General features: G+C 37.8%; 1 protein-coding gene across 1 annotated transcript in view; it reads right to left on the bottom strand.

Annotated features, from left to right (window-relative positions):
- NAA16 (N-alpha-acetyltransferase 16, NatA auxiliary subunit) overlaps nucleotides 1-20,901 on the bottom strand; it is a 61,784-nt gene that overhangs the window by 35,237 nt on the left and 5,646 nt on the right. Inside the window, exons 2-7 of the mRNA XM_064714088.1 lie at nucleotides 13,684-13,768; nucleotides 11,348-11,452; nucleotides 10,621-10,778; nucleotides 9,414-9,548; nucleotides 3,350-3,503; nucleotides 1,720-1,839 (exon numbers count right to left, since the gene is read on the bottom strand). Of these exons, the coding sequence (XP_064570158.1) occupies nucleotides 1,720-1,839; nucleotides 3,350-3,503; nucleotides 9,414-9,548; nucleotides 10,621-10,778; nucleotides 11,348-11,452; nucleotides 13,684-13,768 (757 nt within the window). The remainder of the gene's footprint in view (nucleotides 1-1,719; nucleotides 1,840-3,349; nucleotides 3,504-9,413; nucleotides 9,549-10,620; nucleotides 10,779-11,347; nucleotides 11,453-13,683; nucleotides 13,769-20,901) is intronic.

Below are 20,901 nucleotides of genomic sequence, written 5' to 3'. Positions count from 1 at the left end.
CAGCACACTATACAAGTACACCTCTATTACAGGTCCTCTGGTGACAGCAAAGCCATGGTACAATACTGCCAGTAAGTACTGAGCACCAAACTCTTTATACCTTAATGTTTAACAAAAATAAAGCTACTTGAAGATTTTCTGCCCACTCCTCCCCTTTCCCCCATAATATGCTTTGGAGCTCCAATGTGGTTAGAACTTAAATAACACTAATCTTTTGCTTTAAAATGCCATTTTTCATGTAAATAAAATCGATTTTGCTTAAATATTAAAATAATAAATTAATCAAACAATTTAAAACTGAATGTACAGATCAAGGCTACAATACACATGTATTAAATATATCTGTTTTCCTTTCATGCGAAAAACAGTTTATCTTGTCACTGAGCTCAGATGTTGGGGAAGGGGGGGGAATCTATTACCCAGTGTCTCCAACAGATGTAGAGTTATAAAAGTAATGCTAAAATATTGTTTGGACTGGAACTAAAGCATATAAAAAGCCCTAGTTGAAGTCACAAGTTGGAGCTCCAGAACTTACCATGGGGGAGGAAAAAGTCCTAAGACCACCTAAAAAATAAAGTAGCATTATTAGTTTTATAGAATTAGTACAGTTTAGTCTACATAGGACTTTATTATGTCAAAAACTACGGGACTGGTTCTTTGTTAAAAACTACATGCTTTTGTCAACAAATTTGTTGTATCAGAGAGAATAACCGAGTTCCTGGGTAGCTTAATTTCTGAGACAATAACCATGTGATTCAACTCCATGGATTCACCAGGAAAACCACTCAAAGAGCAACACTACACTCTGAATACATGTAACAAATTAAAATTTATTTTCATTACCGAATCACTAGCTGTATTCTCAGAGCTCATGAGACCTAATGGTAAAACTTTCTGGAAGAAAGTTGGTTGAGAAATGTAATGCACCTATAACATCTACAAATAATATAATCGTGAGCTTATGATTTATGATGTCATCAGAATAATTCCAATAAACTTTCACTAATTAGTGAAAAAATAAATACAAAGAAACCATTCCTGTATAAATGTAAACACTCTGGAAAGTTATCACTGCAAAACACTTAATATAGCATAAATAGTTGCAATATTGCAGTTTTGAAAAATGAGCTATTTTTTCTGGAAAAACAGTATAGCAGAAACATGAGCTGGCATTGAAGTAACAAAGGCATTAACACATTTATCACCTTTACCTTCTGAAGTGCCAACTTAAAAAAATAGGGGGAAAAAGGGCATTTTTTTCAGATAGTCTGCCTTAAAAGGCCATCCTAAATAGATACCTGAGTATTTCCCACATGCCCCTAGAAAGAAGTATCACATAATGACATTTCACAATTCTAACTACATAAAATTAATTGTGGCATATGATAACATATGTAAGTCTGATAATGAACTACTAGACAGGAATTATTAGCCATTTGGTTTCCAAGTTCACATGTGGCAAGGTAATGTTCTTCATATAAGCATCTTAGTAAATACCACCCTTAGTTCCAAGAAGATAAATACTTGGTATTGGTATTTTCATGCATACAAGTTTTCCAGTGAACATTTTAAAAATGAAAGAACATATTAGATACAATTCAAGATCAGAAGGTATATGATTTTCTGTCAAGTATAACTTTCTAATCTAAAGCAGGACCATATCAAACAGTGTATCCTATATCATAAATCTTTTCACTGTATCTGTGTAGCTTAACTTACTGGGTTGTAGGGCCTTTTCCAAGCCTTCATAATAATACCAGTTTTCTGCATTACGCTCAATTAACTCCTTGTATACTTCACCAGCTTCTTTCAGTCTTCCTAACTTCAGTAACATCTCTCCTAGAAACAACACAGTACAGAACTATGAATTACATCACAAAACATGTGTGAGTAAAGTTTACAATATTAGATATATAAAACTGTTTTTAAACATACACAGACTCTTAAAAAGAGGCCTTATTTCCCAAAGGCATATGCTGCATGTTACAAATGCTACCTGAAGCTACCACATATCGAGCTCAGAATATTCATCACCTGTGAAGACAAAGACTACCTGAATGTCTATATCTGAGTATTTAAAATAGCTATTGGGAATATCAAATAAAAGCAACTCCTCCTTCCAGGACTTCATCACATAACTAGATCAGTTTTTATCAAGCTGTTTACTTAAGCACATTTTTCACATCAACTAATCAGTTTTTAACTGATTAAATCACACAGATTTCCTGCTAAGTAAATCATTGTCTACCAGGTCTAGCTTGAAGGGAATTAATTTTCTTCCCAGCAGCTCATGCTGGGCTGTGTTTTGGGATTTGTGACTAAATGCTGGTAAGTACACCAATATTTCCACCACTGCTAAGCAGTACTTGCAGACCACCAAGGCTTTGGCTTTTTACCCCTACTCTGCCACCCATCAAGTAGACCAGGGTGGACAATAAGGCAGGAGTGGACACAACCTGGCCAGCTGATCCAAACTGGCCGAAGAGATATTTTGTGCTATTTAGTTTCTTACTAAGCAATGAAAATTAAGGAGGAGTGTTGGGGCAGGTAGCCATTGCCTGGAGACTAGCTGAGCATCAGTCTATGGGAAGTGTACAGGGACTGTGTAAGCCAAGGAGCTAGGTTTGATTTTCCTTCCTTTCCCTTTCCATCACTCAAGCTATCTTCATCTCCATGCACAAGTTCTCCTCCTTTTGCTCTTCCTATTCTCTCCTGACTTGCCAAGTGAGGCTGGGTGAAGTGAGTGGGCAGCTGTGTGGGTCAGCCCTGATCACAACTGTGCAGGCAGGGAGTAGCTGAAGAACACGTGCCATTACTCACACATATTCAGAACTCAGTCTTAGCACTGCAAATCCACAAAACAACTGAGAGCATTTTTAACCAAAAAGGTCAATTTCAGTATTCACTTCACTAAGGAAGTCCATTAGGAAACTTGAAAAGGAAACAAGAACTTGATACTACTTCAGTCATGAAAAAAGAAAAATTTATGTTTGTACTTCAAACAGTATTCTTTATGAAATTCTTTTTCATAAGATTAAAATTGGATTATAACAGTTCTGATTTATGGAAAGCTACTCTGGTGTACCAACATAACATCTGAGATTTCCTCTATTTCTGTGTCAAACCCAGAGAGACTACCTGCATCCACTACCACCTTTGGTAAGAAAAGTTATTTACTCATGCACAAAATTGTAAATCTGTTAGTATCAGTTTTCCTACAGTAATTGTTACAAATAAATTAAAGACTTTACATGCTGTATTTTCTTCCTTTCACTGCTTTATTGCACCTGTAAGCTATTAGCAAAAATTTCTAACAACACTGGGTAAGGGAAGAACAATAATGACTTACCTTTGATTTCTTCTACTATTAATTTATCACATATTTGCTTTTCATAGGTCTCTATATGTTCTAAAGACTCCTGAAAAAGATCTGCCTCTCTCATCACTTGATTCTGATATAAAATCAGTTCACTATATTCATAATCTATTTTGTTAGGAGGAACCTGGGGGGAAGAAAACAATGTAACAGTTAACATTTACCTGTACCTTAAATGTATGCGGTATTACAGAATACAAGATTTAAGCTACGGAACATAACCAGGTCTGTTTATATACACCATCTAAACATTCAAAATGTAAAACTTCCATTACTCACAATCAAATCAGATTCATTTAAGGATATCCACTGTGGTTAACATTTTAGAAGAAATCCTTTATTTCTCTTTTTTCTATCACTGTGGCAAGCTAATTAAAAAGTGAATTGTATGAGAGAAAGCAAACATCTTCATACATTTTCTTTCTGAAGCACTTATGTGCTACACAACAATTTTGACATAAATTCTACAGCAGACGGCTGGGGTCTAATCATTTTTAGTATACCAGAGTTCTGGATCAAACTATATCCAAGAGGAATGACCCATCTATACCTTGAAAACTGGAATTTTTCAGATAGAAAACTTACACTATTTCTCTCTAACCAAGTGTTCTCTGTATTGAACTTCAATTCCCGAGAAAATACAGTGCACAAGCATACAGAATTTTTCAAGCAACAGAATTATTTTTAGGCCTGCCTGCAGTTGCAAACCTAGGACTTTCTAGAGGCTACAGTACAACTACTGGCTTATCCACCTTGCAGGGCTAAAACAGCCAAGGAAGCAGGGTAACATTGAAAATCATTCCTTTCAGAGATGACTCCCTAAAGCAGATTTAGGCAATGAAAAGTCTTGCCAGAGTTATAGTAATTCTTTTCATAGTAAATGCTCTTCACTAATATCCAAAACTACTCCAATTGCAAGAATGTTAGAGAGCAAATGCAATCTCCAGAAAATGCCCAACAGAGCAATAAAATTATATGAAATGTACTGTCCCAATAGAAATTGAGAGAGAGACTTATAACCTAACATCATTTTTTACATAATAGAAGATGAGAAACGGGTGAGTTTCACAAACGTTAATGATCATTTTCCTGTGACACTACATACTTTGTTTCTTCCTGAGCAACCAACACTTGAAAGTCACATTGGTCACTAAACAGTTTACTATGATTCTGTTCCCTAAAAAAAGCTTTTCCTTGATCTTTAAAGACAAATTATTTAATAAGAAAAAATAACACAAACAACCAAAACATTACACTGGGTGAAAGGAATTTTCTTATTTAGAATCCTAAACCACTACTTCCAGTCTTTCCCAAAGCACAAACAGGTTCTATAGGATTTAGCATTTGTGATTACATGCTCTTCAGAATTTGAGAGCCAACTTTTACAGTACTGCTGGGCATTTTTAGAAATATTTGCTTTTATATATATAAGTGGTCTGAAAGATAGTATAACTAAATAAAATACTGTAAAGATGTATCTGACAATGAACTATGAAAATACTATCATTCAAGTACATTTTTACCAGCTAATACAGTATAGCAAATCATCACTAATGGAACAAGACTATACCATACACAAACTAGTGAGCAGGTAGCATGAAATTCTATACACTTCCCAAAGTACCTCTCAACTACAGTTCCACTTCCATTTCCACCTTTGCTCAATTTCTAGTCTCTATCACCCACTGGAAATCACAAATAAAAACATTGTTACCAGAAAAGCATTTTAACTGCTTCACAGCATGGACTCATGGGACAGGGTTAAGCACTACACATGATTCCTGCTTATCCTTACTGCAATACCATGGAACCAAACTGCAGAGCACCAATTCAGTTCTTTCTCCTTCACCTCCTCCTAAAAATATCCTTTCCTCCAACAAAATACACATATCTAAATTCCAGATTCCACAAGTAGCACAGCTTTTTTGGCACCTAATGAACTGGTTTTAGGCCTTTGGAACACAGATTACCCAAAAAGCCATAAAAAATATATACACAATACATACCCAAAATATACACAACTATATATACATTGACTGCCTCATAGCTGTTTTGGGGCAGCAGGATAACAAAAAACCCAAACCAAACCAAAACCCCAAACAAAGAAATCTCAAAAAACCCCACAACAACCAAAAAAACCCCCAAAAACCCAGCAAAACAGTTCAATTATTCTTACACATACAGTAAATCCACCAGAAAGATACTGCACTTACTATCACTCCATTTAAACGGTTCTTTTTAAAAGTAATTTTAAGAAAAGTCCATTTTCAAAGATACCTTGACATCTCATCAATTTAATGAAGATTTAAATCTGTAATTCATCAGAAGGCAAGCAGTTAACAACCCCAGTAGTTAATCTGAATAATCGGATTGTCTTTATAGAACATCTTATTCCTTATAAAACAATGTCCACACCATTGTTATTGCTGCTTAATACATCTTTACTGCTCTCTCCCCCTAGAAGAGTTATGATTCTTCCACAGGAGATGTCCAACTTTCTCCTGAACTCAATTCTACTGTTTCAGAATAGATTTTTTCCTCTCCTCCTCTCCTCCTTGGACCAAAGAAGGATCAGCTTTTCAACCACAGGTCCCCTAACAACTGTCACTGAAAGAATGTGACAAGATGCAGCCAAAACATACCTAAGAGCAGACCCCCAAAACTCCAGAGGTTTTCTGTCCATATCTGTATTTGTGGGCCTGATGCGAAAATTAGGAATAAAATAAAAAAAATAAGAATAAAAAAATTGTTCTGGAAAAGAAGAAAGGAAAAATGGGACATACAACAGTAAAATGAATTGCATAGTTGCTTTACACTTCGGTTCCCAAAATTTTAATTCTGAACTGACTCTTATGTAATTTTGACTTAAGTTAGGACAGCACAAGCTGTTACATTTCCTGCAGTGATGTCTGCCTTTAACCTCATAACCTGTTTTTGACTGAAATATTGTGCATCTGGCCAATTTACAGCTTTCAGATGACAGGCAACATTGATCTTAACACACTAAGAGAAAATTCACCATTTCCAGTGATAACTTAGCCACTAGAATAAAACTGTCAAGGATAAAAAGCAATTTATCACTTTGTTGATCAGCTTCCTGACACTATTCCTTTATTTTCCCTGCTAAGCCAGCTTCTTAGCTACTACTCTTCCCAAATCCAGCATACAGTTTTAAAGTCACCTAGGCTTTTTTCTGTTTACAATAAACAAAAACTCTCTGCCCTTCAGACAGCTTTCTCTGTAGTCATCTTATCTTGCCATATTCTTTTCATTTTCTAACTTTTTTTGACAACAGGCTCATCACTAAGTCTTGATCTCTCAGTAATGAGTACCTTATGGATAAAAATCCCTGCTTAACTAAGAGTGTACTTTACTTTTCACCCATAAGCTTGCCCTGAGGGACAGTTTTACAGCAAACTAAATCAGACTAACTGCAGCCTGGATCAACAAAGGCAGCTCACTTCCCTCTATTATTCCTCTTCCTCTATCACCTCACAGTTATTCAGTTCAGCCAATCAAGCCTTCCCAAGAGTGATTTTCTTTCTGGCACTTATGCTTCCTGAAACAACCCTCCACAAGTCAGCCCGTACTGCACAAGGAAGTGGTGTGAGCACACAGGAAAAACTCAGATTCCTGGTTTTGGCAACAACTTGTAGCTAGATTAGCTACATTATTTTGTAATACTGCATCTTCAGATATTCATCTATGATCACTAAAATGACAGTTCCTTGATTTTTTTTTCTTAGTTTTGCTGCTTGGTCTTGGTTGTTTGCATTCATATCTGAAAGGACAGAGCTGCCTGAGTAATTCACATAAATAAATATCATCATCCTGCATTACCATTATTTCTCAATTACTGCGACAGCAGCATTTTATGCAACGTGTTACATTGCCTTGTCTATTCATTAACATGAATGGTAGACAGTATCAGGCCTAATACAGATTGCCATAAAACTCCTCAAAAACATCCGTTTGTTGAAGAGTGCTGCTCACAAGTCATTTGGAAACCCTTCAGCCTTTTAATCCTCCTTTTAAATTACCACTTTTCTACTGCAGTCACATGCAATTGTCTGTAAAGTCCATCACAGAAGTTCATCCATCAACTTGAGTGCATATGCACTACAGGCCAAGAGGAGAGATTTGGGAAGGCAAGTAAGCAAGATGTGTATCTCCTTAAAGATCCATGCAATGTCCTGAACTTAATTATTTTAACTGCAGGACTGAAAAATCCAGACACTGCAAAAGCAGTACATTTAGGGAGTATTGTGGAAGAGCCAACGCATGGCAAAACTGAGCTGTGAGTTCGCCTGGGCTCTCCTGACTGTTCTAGACCCAACTACATTGATTCTCTCTTCCAGTGTTTGGGGCTCCACCTGGGCCTGCACTCTTCAGGGAGCTAGCACAACAAAGCACAAGACTATTTTCAAGAGAAATGCAACTAATGTGTGCATACCTATTTTTAGTGTTTTGGAGGAGAAAAGACAATATACCTACTTAACTGTCTCTAACAATCTCAAAAAAAAAGAGGAGAGGCTCAATGGGACTAATTTCCTATAAAACTATGTTGTCCAATATTCGTAGCATATTTCTGTCCTTCAATGCCTAAGCAGCTTTTCCACCACTTGCCTCTGACTGACACGATACTAATCAACAGTTAAACCAGCTCATTGTACAAGTACAAGCCATCTTCCTATTTACGTGAATTTCCCAAATAGCTCCAGCTTTATCAGAAAATGGCATCAGTGTTTGCACTCATCTTAAGATCATCTTTGTTTGGGTGAGATTTGAGATGGTGCAAACTTGTACAGCAGACTCAGCAGATACATTCATCTACAGTATTTAAATCTGGCTTAGTCACTAGACTGCACAGTGTATCATGACAGCCCTCAAACAAACATATTTACACACAACCTTTTAGAGAGACAACAACACAAAAACCATCACTTCCAAGGGGCCAATACCACTACTAAGCTCTCTCAGTCCTTCACGAGCCTCAGTTTCTTATGCGACGGTTTCTGGTTTTCCATCTACTATACAGTCTTTCTTTCTAACTCAGTCATTTTGGCACCCAACTCAGACTGGGCGCTGCTGACTCATTTGAGAATGACGACTTTTTGGTTGTCAAACACTCAAAGAAGATGACCCAATTTTGATTAAAACTTACGCTTTCCAGTTTTCACTCAATGCTGAAGTTACAGTTCTTCTGAAATATCAAGCTATATATACCCAGCTTGCAACATCCTTTTTTCACCATGATATGTGATCAAGACAAACACTGGTCTCTCCTAGCCATTTATTTCCTTTCTTACACTTAATCCCATATATAACAACTCAAAAAGGATATGAGATTTTTGCTTTAAAAACACAGTTTAGAGGTCAGGTAATATCTTAGTATTTTTACACAGTACTTCCCAGATGCCTCCCCAGCTGAATGGATCTATAAACATGTTTCTTTTTCTTTCCACACTGCAGAATAATCAACACATCAACCCTGTTCTGCTAATATAGACTTTATAGCTTCGCATTACCACTAACAGAACAAGGGAATAGCCTCTCTCAAAACGAGGTTAAATTCTGTGATTTTAGGATTGTACAATTTGATTTACTCAGATCTCACCAACACCACATCTGATCAAAGACTCTTGAGCTACACATTAATGTAACTTAGAAACCAAGCATTGATTTTAAGATGCATACAAACCATTGACAATATTTCATTCTTTGTAGAGATGTAATGGCATCCAGACTATGGCAGGAGAAAGGGCAAATGAGTACATCCAAAACATTAAACTATTTTCTGAAGTTTCACTTACTGTAAAGGGGTAGGATCATCACAGGTTTTCTCTAGCTACAAGTTTCACAAACATTAAGTTACTTCACATGAGACTACTCTTACAGTTTATTTCTCAAAGCAGAAAGCTTCACGAACAACAAATTTATTCCCAATTCATAATTGTTTTCTATTTCCAAAGAATTAATTCCTCAGATTCCATCCCTTATATAAAAAGTGTTCTCTTTCCAGACCAGGAAATCTTACCTGTTGGGTTTTCCTAAACTCTTCAAGTAATTTTAAGGCCATATCATAATCTTTTAGTAAGTGGTATGCAATAGCATATCCAATCCAGGAAGCGCGTTGTGTGGGGCGCAGTTGAAGCAGCTGGTATCTTGTCTCCTTCAGTAAAAGAAAAGCAATTTTAAAAGAAGAATTTTTAACCAGAGTTACTACACATGTATCATGATTTAACACCAAGACAGCTAATATTTTCAAAGAATTTTTAAAAGTCCTAGGCAACCTTTGAAATGCTAACAGCATGGTGAAAAGCAGCACATTTCTGTTTCATAAATTTGGAGGTTACATTCTAAATACACAAGCCATGGAACAACACATAAAATCTATTTGAGGAGACAAAGAAGGTGTCATTCTCAAGAGCACCTCCTAAGGGCTAAATTATTTCCAAAGATAGAGCTTTAAAATCTCAGAAAGCCCTTTCCAGCAGAAGGCAGGAGCTCACTGCCACTGAAAGAGTAGCATTCACTCTCATAGGTACAAAGTCCTCACAAACTACTGTAACACTTCTCAGAACTTGTTCTCGAGTCAAATCATATCCTTGGGTCAGAGATTCTATTTTCCCTTTGCATTAGCAAATTCAAGGGAATGATCATCCTTAGTAAGGAGACCAACTAATGCCAAGCCCACAGCCCAGTCCTCTACTTCATATGAAACAGACAAATCAGTTCAGCCATTTTGAAACAACTCACTGGTTTTGGACAAATTTTAAGGTTTTATTTATAATAATAATCATCATCACTGGGATTCCAGAATCAGTCATCATGGGGCAAGTTACCCACATACTAACAAGAAATGTCATAGTGTACTTCTTACCAAAAACACCCTCAGCATTTGCACCCAAAACAGAGTTTGTAGGGCTCACAATTGCTTGGTAAATACTTGCTAATTTAAGTACTCTACCTTTTTCTTACTATTTTAGTAAAAAATTGGTTAAGAACTATTTTTACAAAGTGACTAGTGAATCCAATGGCACAGAACAAATATTTCTAGTTTGCTCTCAACCTCATATAGAGCTTTACTGCAATATCTTTTCCTGCTTTCCTAAACAATAGTTTAAAATATTTTTGAAACAGATAAAGAGTGGCAACAGAAATACTACCAATAAAAGGCTTACAGAGGAATAGAACAAGAGAAGGCGAGCAGCAATGAGTGGGAATTCAAAGAGAATACTTACTCTATATCCTTCTAAATCCCTCATCTGAATCTGCAACAGAGAGAGATCTCTCAAGATCTGTAGGTTATCTTTATCTAGTTTGAGCGCATTCCGGTAACACTTGATGGCTTCATCATATTTCTTATCTGAACGCTGCAGAAGACCATAGACATGCCAACCTAATGCAGGTTAAGGAAGATACATTTACAATTTTCACAAAGTAACTGCAGCACACTTGTATTACAGGCCAAACAACCTGACATCTTCCTTGAAGATCAGTACCCTTACAAAGGAAGATGGATTACTGCAGCCAGACTTTACTAACACATTGCAGACTATTAAATGTTTCCAGTTTTTTTTTAAATGACATGTTACTGCTTAAGTCAGTAATTCAGAACCCTCTGAGCACTGTTATACAAATTAAATTATCCAAATTCCACCAGACTGTAAGAGTTAGGCACAGATTTATTGTTTAAAACATGCTGCCACAATTACAGTAGGAATTCTTACTCATAGAAGTGTTTCATTCTAACAATGGAATTCATGTGTGATTTCTACTTTTCCTTGCTTGCCTATCTGTAATCTCAATTAGACTCCAGCTTTTACAGTAAGGAAAACACACAGAACTCCACTTGATTCGCCAACAAAAATTTTGTGCATCAGAAGTCTTTGTCACAATCTCAGCATCTTAGACTTCCATCAACAGTGTGCCATAGCAAAACATCAGGTTTTGTACTACAAAGGATACAGACGTGACTCTTCACATCATTACGAAGCCCTTTCCGAACAAACTCGTACGCTTCCTCCTTCTTCCCTAAGCAGTTCAAGGTCAGTCCTTTCATCGCAAGAGTCTCTGTAAGAAGGATCAGATACTCATGTTTCTGACTTCCATATGCCAGCTTCACAGTGCAGATATCCTTTGAAGTTGTAAAGTCCCCCATTAAAAAATAAATTTAGATCACAACAGCAGCCTAGTACAGCTGAAGACTATTACATGGATCATTTCCTTTCTTGAAACTCATTCTAAAAAGATCACTTGTAGAGCATCACGCAGATGTGATGAAAACAGACAACACAAACTTTTATTAATTAAAAAATACACTTAGCTGGCTTTGAGGGAGTTAACAATAAGCTAGAGCAAATTTAGAGAGCTCCTCAATGTGTATTAAAGTTCTCCATGAAAAGACCAAGGTGAAAAAAGGCTATGTCCACCACAAGAAATAAATCGCTGTCACAGTCTGTTCCCCTGTTCCAGACTTCTTACAAAACATGAGTTAAGGGAAGCATATTTACTACTACCCTATTAAGAGTGTATGCAATAACATTTCAATCAACATTGTGAGAGGCACAGGTTCGCAAACAGTATGCTGGTATGACTACTGCTCTCCCTCTTCCCCCATTCTTCAAGGCACACAGTAGACAAGCAAGTTGCATGTAATGCACGCACTAGGTCTGAAAGCTGTTCCAGATTTATATTTCAGTGTTTTTGTTAAATGAGACACCACTTGTTTTGGCTCCTGCCAGAAGATCAGTCACCTTTTTCATCATAATGCTGTTTTTTCCTCCAACTACAACCTCTTCCCCAGTATTAATAGCAACAGACCATAACCTCAAGGTCAGCTGTAACAGCAGTTTGAAGTTTTATTGATAGACCCATTTTACACTTTTTCTGCACAGCACACCTATAAGTGAATCATGACCCAAAATTAGTCAACGGCTTTTTTTTGTTGTTGTTTTTTAGCTGTCCTACATCCACACTGTAAGAACAGAGAAAGCCAGAATGATACCTTTCAAATAACATTAAGACATTTTAAGAAGAATATCTGCACTGTTGGGAAAGGGAGCAAGCTAATCCTGCCATCCCACACCAGGGAGATAACTGCCCAGCTACATCAATCCATCTGTTTTGCCACCTTCTCACTAAACTTTTGAAACTCCTTTTCTCTGAGGCTTAAGGTGACAAGTGCAGCTTTCCACCAGATCATTTCACTGGCTTAGTTCTGCCTCAGCTGTCCATTCCAGGCTTTACTCCCAAGCTTCAAAGCCATGAGTGGCTCAAAGCCACGTAGTACGTGGCTTGCCAAGGCAGCTAGCTGTCCTGGAAAAGTTTAAGAGGCAGCAAGAGCAGAAAAGACAGATCTGTATACTGAGATGTTACAAAAACAGAAGTGCTAGTAGAGACAAATGTATTAGGTCAGAGCTGAACCACTCTAGATTTGAGCAACAAAAAAAACTACTTTTATCTCTAGGGAAGTAATGAAGACAACAAAGAAACAGTAGACATGGATGGAAGCACAAAAAGGATTAGTCAAACATTTTGACAAGATCTGACAACATCAAGTAGGAAAATAATTTTACTGACACAGTACATGCACACTCAGTGTTAGGATGCTTCAACAGAAAACAACCCCCCAAAAATCCACTGTATCAGAAGCAAAGTGTCTGAATAATGTAACAGAAACCTGTAATACAGTAAGACTAGAGTATCCTATTGAGGATGTAAATAGAATTTAACAGATGTAAATTGAAGCAATATTCTGCTGCCCTGCTTCCTACAATACTTATCAGAGCAGGATCACCAGATTCTGTTTTCAGCTTCAAGTATTAACAGCAATAGTATTACACTTAACTCTACTCCTTTTAAGCAGCAACTTGGTATGCAGTGCAGGAAATTTAAGCCTATGAACTTGACAAAAAACCCTCCAGATTTTTAATTTATTGGCAGAACACATTCATATAATATTCAAAAAAAGGCTGGGCTTGCTTCAAATAGAAATGTAAGGAAAACCCACACTAGCATTCTGACCCAGAAACCTAGAAAGGCAAGTTGGAAGCTTCAGCGAAGTGCTGCTTCCACCATGTATTTTCATCTTCAACATCCCAGTGCACAGGAGTGTTTGACTGAGGCAGAGTGGAAACCTGATCTGAATCCACAAAGACTGAAAATCCAGAGTAATTATTCAGTCATAACAACAGAATCACATTCCACAACATGCTCTTTTTTTCTCAACCGTATGATGTAGACTAATAAAACATTTAAGCTCTTGACAGGAGACAAAAAAGTAATCCTTAGTCTGCAGTTACCTCCATGTTCAGCAAATTTTGGGTTAGAAAGGATCATCTTGCAGAACTTGAGTCCATTTTTGTACTGTTTTTGTTCGTAACATTTCTGTAAAAGATGAGAAATATAATCACTGAAATGCATTTAAAACCACAGTACCTTCACATACTATTACAAATGCAGCCACTCGTTCAGCAAGGTATGGTGATCAGATCACCACCATCCTCTAGACAAACATACCTACTCATATTAAATTGCTTCTTCTCAGCATTCAGAACATGCAACAAATACTCTACCTCATGGTCTACTTTTTTATTAAAAAGTAATTCCTTTTCAACAGAAATAGGAAAGGGAAGTGGCAATATCTACTTCAATTCAGAAATTCTTCAAACAGAAATCAGTTAGGAATCTTGACTCAACAGAACTTTTGAGGAGAATTAATCTCAGAGTCTAGACACTTCTTTCAAAATCCCATTTCCTTGGCCTAGTGACTTCCCAGAAAAAGACATTTCAAGACAGAAAACTTTCTTAGTTGCCAATACAGACTTTTAGAAAAAAAGAGAGAAATCATGAAGTAGGAAACACTTCTTATAACCTCATTTGATTAAGTGGTAGAGGTATCAGGATGGGAGAATTTACCTACCTATTAAAAAAATAAAACATTTAATTTCTACCTGTAATAGCTAAAGGCTACTTATACTTAGATTACCATTTACCTAATTACTAGGTAAACTGGCAAACTGTACGGTTCAGCTGTGGGAACATATGCAAGAAACAAAATGTGAACGTGGGTCCCTTTTCCTCTTTAGGAAGATACTACCTAAATCACCAAGGTTTTAGCAATTTCAATCAACTACTGAGCACCATAGTGGATCACTAAGACAAATCTGTTTAAACCAGTTAAAGGCATGCTTGTGTCAGTAAGCATGAAAGTGATTCCAGGTCACTTATGGTTTTTAACTGCAGGAAAACTACCAAGCCAGGCTTAACTTGGCATCATTTTCAGCTAATAAGGAGTATTGTCCTGCTGTAATTTAGATAGCTATTCTCAGGAGAAGATATGTCATTGATGTGCTTGAGTGCTTTAGCAGTCTCTCATAGATCATTCCCACTCCATCAATCTTCCAGGATAAAGGCAAAATCTGTGTAAAATTAATATGGAGATAGTAACTCCTTTGCAATCAGAACAGATTATCCCATTATTTCACAGGGTAAAAGCAATACAGAAACATATGCATACTCACTTTGGGGAACTGGCTAAGGTAGCAAAACAAGGGTCCTCCCCCCCCAGTCTGTGAGGAAGGGCTTAACTGCAGACAGTTTTTAGGTTCTTGCTGCCTGCAACTCGAGAAATTGCAGCTAATCATGACTGAGTGCAGATTGAACCACAGAACAATTTAGGCCAGCAGGAACCCTTGGAGGTCACCAAAATCAACTCTCAAAACAAAAGAGAGCTAACCTTGATATGAGATCAGGTTGATCTGCCTGACTGATTTCTGGCAGGATGGCTAGAGAAGTAAACAGTTATACTATGGGAATTCACATTAAAACAACAGCAACTGAAAAGATCTGCTTGGCTTTTTTTCTTTTTTTTTTTTCTTTAACTGAGAACTAGTTTCAACATCTTTTACCAGAAATAACATAGGTTGTGGCAAAACTTGGAGTCCCCTCTAGGGGAAGGTGACACTATCCTGTTCATCTACTTTCTTCATTAACTTAGGATGCTTTGTATCATTTTTAGGGAATCCTAGGAAAATGCCAACAATGTGCTATGTATTCTTTCTAAGTTTATTCAAGTATGCCTAAAAATTAGCAATAGTGAACATTCATTCACAGTTCTACAACTCTTGCAATGCTGAGTGAAACCCCAGATATACAGCAGTGCTTAACCAGAAGCTCTTTGAGACAAGTGTGCACTCAAAATAGATTAACTACTGGAGAAAATCAGATCTATTATCCTTGTTCTGACATTTTTATCCTATAGAGTTCAGTCTCAGGCCTAGAATAAGAACTGAATTGAAGATAATTAGAGACAAATGTGATTTTTGGAGGACAGACAAGATGACATTTTCTAATGCCCAACAGATGAATGGGAGGGAGAAATTAACACACTTCACACTGAGAGGAAACGTGAGTTCAGTATTCAGTGTTTTGGCTTGCTGACGACAACCCGCATCCTTAATTTAGGCTGAGAGAAAACCTTGGAGGCCCAAGTCCAAACTTCAATCCAGTACTGCCAAGTCCACCTCCAAACCGTGTCCCCAAGTGCCACATCTACACATCTTGTAAGTATCCATGGCTGGTGATCTAACCCCTTTTCTTGGCAGCCTCTTCCAATGTTGGACAACCCTTTCAAGTGAAGAAATTTTTCCTCATATCAAATTTAAACCTCCCCTGGTGCAACTTGAGGCCATTTCCTCTTATCCTGAAGCTTCTAGGAGAAAAGACCAACCCCCATGTTACAACAGCCTCCTTTCAGGTAGGACAGATGGACATTACATAGTTGGGAAGCCTGATGTCTCCATATGTGTTCTCAAGGTTTTTTTACTTATCAGGACAAGTGTAGCTGAAATGCATTTACTAGAATCTGTCTCACTGCATTAAGTCTTTGGTTCACCAAAAGCTCAAGTTAATTTGCTGAGTTGTTTTTTTTAACTGTCTTATCTGTAGTGCTTAATGTGATGCTCCCCATCACCCCTTTATGGCAATCACTTCCTGCTAAAGCTAAAATCAGATCGTGAATGTTTACACACTTGAAACCTCAAAGGGAAATTGTGGCAAGACCAAAATGTTTTTCAGAACTTCTGCTACAAGATGTTCCTAGAAGGATCCTACCTCATCTGGCAAAAATCTCATTTATTCCCTTTTTCAACACTAACTCAACCATATAATCTGCTTGTAGACTGCCATACCAATCTAGACACCATTTTGTGCACTCTCAGGTAAGTATCAAGTGCCTCTACACAGATGTCAAATTGGCACTGCATCTGAGAAGTATCTGTAATTGTAAAGGTAAAAAATCCTACTAACAAGGATACAACAATGAAAAACAAGAAAAGATTTGATTCCTGTATTACAATTCTTTGATGCATCTGCTTAGCAAAATGCCATTCATAAATTCTATTTTTTTTGTATGTCATTTTTAAAGACCTAAAATCCCTTCCACTACTAAATATGAACAGAATCAAGGATTTGAATCACTGGCACTACTTGTAAAACAGAAGGACTCCACATATCACTACTCAATCACATGTCTCATTTATATCTTACTTGTGTTTAACTATTTACAACATCAGGTTAGTGCAGGGATGATTTTACAAACCACATCTACCCAAGACATCTGCTGCTTTGAAAAAGGCCCTGCACTGAGAGAACAGTTACATTTTTCACACACAGAGTTTAATATACAGGCAATTTTATGGCTGAAGAACATCCTATTATCTCAGGCATTAACACTCACTTCCAAGTAGTCGTCTTAACAAAAAATAATCTCAACTGGTGACCGGAAGAGAGACTGCAGCTGCAGCAACCAATTCCCTTCTTCACTCCATGGCCCCAGTGCCTCTGAAGGTATTCAAGTGATGCATTATTTCACAAAGCATTTTTATGTGAAGACTAGATAAAGAGTAGTATCACTTTCAAAGACTGAGGACGGCTATTGCATCAAACCAAATAGTGTTAAACACAGCAAACAGGCTTCCCTGATCAGCTTACATGTTTCAATAATTTGAAGTTGTTTAAGATGGTCTGTGACTGTAACAAAGCTGCACTGACCTTCAATCCAAATTGTACACTGACCCACCTGATGGTGAGCTTGTGTAAAGAGGGCTTGTAAGAAAGGTGGGGACAACTTTTTAGCAGGGCCTATTGTGATAGGCTAAGGGGTGATGTTTCTAGCTAAAAGATCAATTCAGACTAGACATAAGGAAGACATTTTTTATGATTATAGTGGTGAAACACTGCAATAGGCTGCCCACAGAGGTGACAGATGACCCGCTCCTGGAAATATTCAGGGAGTTCTGAGCCATCAGATCTAGCTGAAGATGTCACTCCTAATGGCAGGGGGTTGGGACTACATGGCCTTTAAAGGTCCCTTCCAACCCTAGCTGCTCTGTAATTCTATGTGCAATTTCTTTAACAACAACACTGCAATTTAAAAATTGATTCTGCTGTCTCTTGCTAATAACTTATCAAACACAAAATCCAAACCATAACCAGCATTTTAACATTATTCTCCGATCCTACTTGTACAGCCCACATTCTGTTGAGACAGGTCTGCCTTGCCACAAACATCATGGAGCATCAGAACCAAAGAGAAAAATAAGCACTTCAAACCAAATTAAACAATTTTAACATAGCTGGGTAAATACAGCTTCAAGTTTTATTAGAAAAACAAATGAGAGACACATTAAGCTGGAAAAGACCTCTACAATTGCCAAGTCCAGCTGCCATGTTCTCAATGAACTACGTTCACGAGTGCCATATTTACACGCCTTTGTAAACACTCCCAAGGGTTGGTGGCTCAACCACTTCCCTGGGCAGCATGGTCCAGTGCTTAACCACCCTTTCTGCATGGAAATTTTTCCTCATATCCAATGTAAACCACCCCTGATGCAACTTGAGGCCATTTCTTCTTGTCCTGCCACTCGTTACATGGGGGAAAATACTGACTCCCACCTCACTACCACCTTCTTTCAGGCAGCTATGGCAAGTGATAAATAAGGTCTCCCTTGAGCCTCCTTTTCTCCAGGCTAAACATCCACAGCTCCCTCAATAAGACTTGTTTAAGACATCACTTGTTTTAGTCTTCCCTGCTACTGTTCTTCCATACAATCCTGCCTGCAGACCTCTCAGCATTCAACAGTTCCTACATTCTTCTTGCCAAGTAGTGCCTTGGCTCCTGTTGCCAAGATTTTGGCGTAGAACTCGGGGAAGATTTCAGCAACACCTAGGATTCATTTAAAAAAAAATTACTCTTCTCAGTGCTCTGTAACACTGATGGAAGTGCTGCTTAAAGCAGGAAACCAAGGACTAAATGTGGAACTTCAGAGCCTAGGGAAAAAGGGCAAGGCTTCCATCAAGCCTTATGGAAAGAGTGTTGGAAGTCAGTTATGCTGGAAATCTCTCCCAGTCACAATGGTGATCACGTTCAGTAGTAAAAAACCCTCGGAGTTATCAATGGCACAGCTTCTCATCAGTACCTTTTCCTAGGAGCTATCTGACAACTACTTTGGGATTGATCAAATTACTGATACACATTCCTGCCCAAAACCAGGCACAACCAATACAGGAACATCAGCACACTGTCAGTATTCTTAACTGGCATTTGACACTCGGACCTTTTAAAAAGCCTTGTTTTACTGCACATCTATAAAACAATGCATCAACATAAAACAGGCAATCTACCTTCCTACAGCAGCTGACAAAATTAGTTGAATCAGTACCTTAGATTTAGGCAACACTCAGCAGTTACTGCTTCTAAGCTAATAAATAATTATTAAATTATTCACCAGTTTGATAGCAAGGTCTGTCCATCTTGTTTGAAGGCATTCAGCATCTGTGTTGGAAATGCTCCTCATATTACAAACTACACGAATATTTCCAATGCTGATACACAAAAAGAAAGTATCACGATGCCACTGAATTCAGAGACACTAGAAACCTCCTCATGAGGTTTTCCAAACAGCATCCCTCTGTCTCTCTCCACACTGACTTCAAGTCACCAGTGTTTTAGAGAATGAAAAGAAGTATCAGCTGGAAGGGGCTTTGGGTCATGAAGGCCAAGAAAACCCTGTCTCAAGCATCCTAAACTTCTAGTCCCAGGGGAACCACTCCAGAGTACCAACATGCTTTTCTACCCATTCTCCATACCATACCAGGATTTTCTATATGTATGGCCACCCCATGTCTGCTATTACTCCCCTGGTAAGAGCAGTTAACATAACCTCATCATCTGAAATAAAAAAAAAAAAAAAGACAACATAGATACATCCTTGCTTGCTTCAATTGTAAAAATGGACAGGCCACATCATTCCTGCCCAGACCTGGGGACTTAGCAATGCAGAACCGTGCTGAGTCAGAACACAGACAATGATGTGCAACAGAATAAGCAGCCAGCACTACACGGTGGTAACATTTTGGTCAATGTATTAATGTCACAGTAATATCTAAGCTTTCACTTTCATGATACTCTGTATACAACAACAGCATTTTTGCTCCTCAACCAGATTTTCATAATTATTCAAGTTCAAATCATCAGAAGATGCAAAACTTGGTACATAAAGCAGCTGTTTGTATTCTTTATTACTGGCAGAATAAAATTGATATTCTATTTATTATGGGAAAGAACATGTACGATAAGAGAATGTTTTTTCACCATTTATTGTCCACAGACCTCTTTAATAGCCCTCTAAACTCCACCTCTTTTAAAAGGGGAAGGCATTATCAATAAGCTTTCCTTAAGGCCTAGTGTGATTTTGTGCTGTGCACAGACTCAATACAATCTCAACTCCTAGAATATCCTTTGCTTCAAAAGGGCAGAAATAAGAAAACAGAATAGAAAGAGCTCTTGCTGACAAGTACTTTGCATTTGTAACTTTTCATTGCTTGACTTAATACAGTTCTCTCCTGTTTATGAACATGTGTAGCCCTACAAAGCAAACACCATAACAGCAACACTAGAAATGAGACAAGTCATAGCCCAGACAGACATTTTCCAGTAATTTTCAATCTGCACTTTGTGCAGAAGAACTGAAGAGCCCAATCTACCCCATCTCCTGGGATGAATTGCAATTTCCTTAGCAAGAACTCAGACTAAGCAGGTGGCTCCACAACCTAGTGGAACTGCATCTGAGAGCAGTTAAGTAAATGAAACCATGAACACCAGCACTGTTTTGTGGTATCTGATACAAAACACAGTAAAATAAACACCAGGCTTTAAAAGTGACAATTTTATTTTGGCATCTTCAAGCAAGTTCAAGACAATTACCAATGCAAGCCTTCAACATCAATTTAATATCGACATTCCATCCTTAAGAACACAGTGATTCAGCCAAAAATGGCATGAATCACAGCAGATCAGAGCTGACATCAGACACACCTGGGACAGGCCACTAGAGGTAAGGTACGAGGGCTGGATGCAGAGGGAGGCTTTTGAGTAAGACAAGCTCTACTGCAGCTCTCACCAGAATGTTCTCAGCCTCCACTTATTTGTGCCCCACCAACTTTCCAAGCAAAGGGTT

The sequence above is a fragment of the Zonotrichia leucophrys genome, chromosome 1 (assembly GCF_028769735.1).
Source record: "Zonotrichia leucophrys gambelii isolate GWCS_2022_RI chromosome 1, RI_Zleu_2.0, whole genome shotgun sequence".
Taxonomy (NCBI): domain Eukaryota; kingdom Metazoa; phylum Chordata; class Aves; order Passeriformes; family Passerellidae; genus Zonotrichia; species Zonotrichia leucophrys.
Note: the sequence above shows the minus strand (reverse complement) of the source record. Positions and strands in the feature narration are given on the sequence as shown.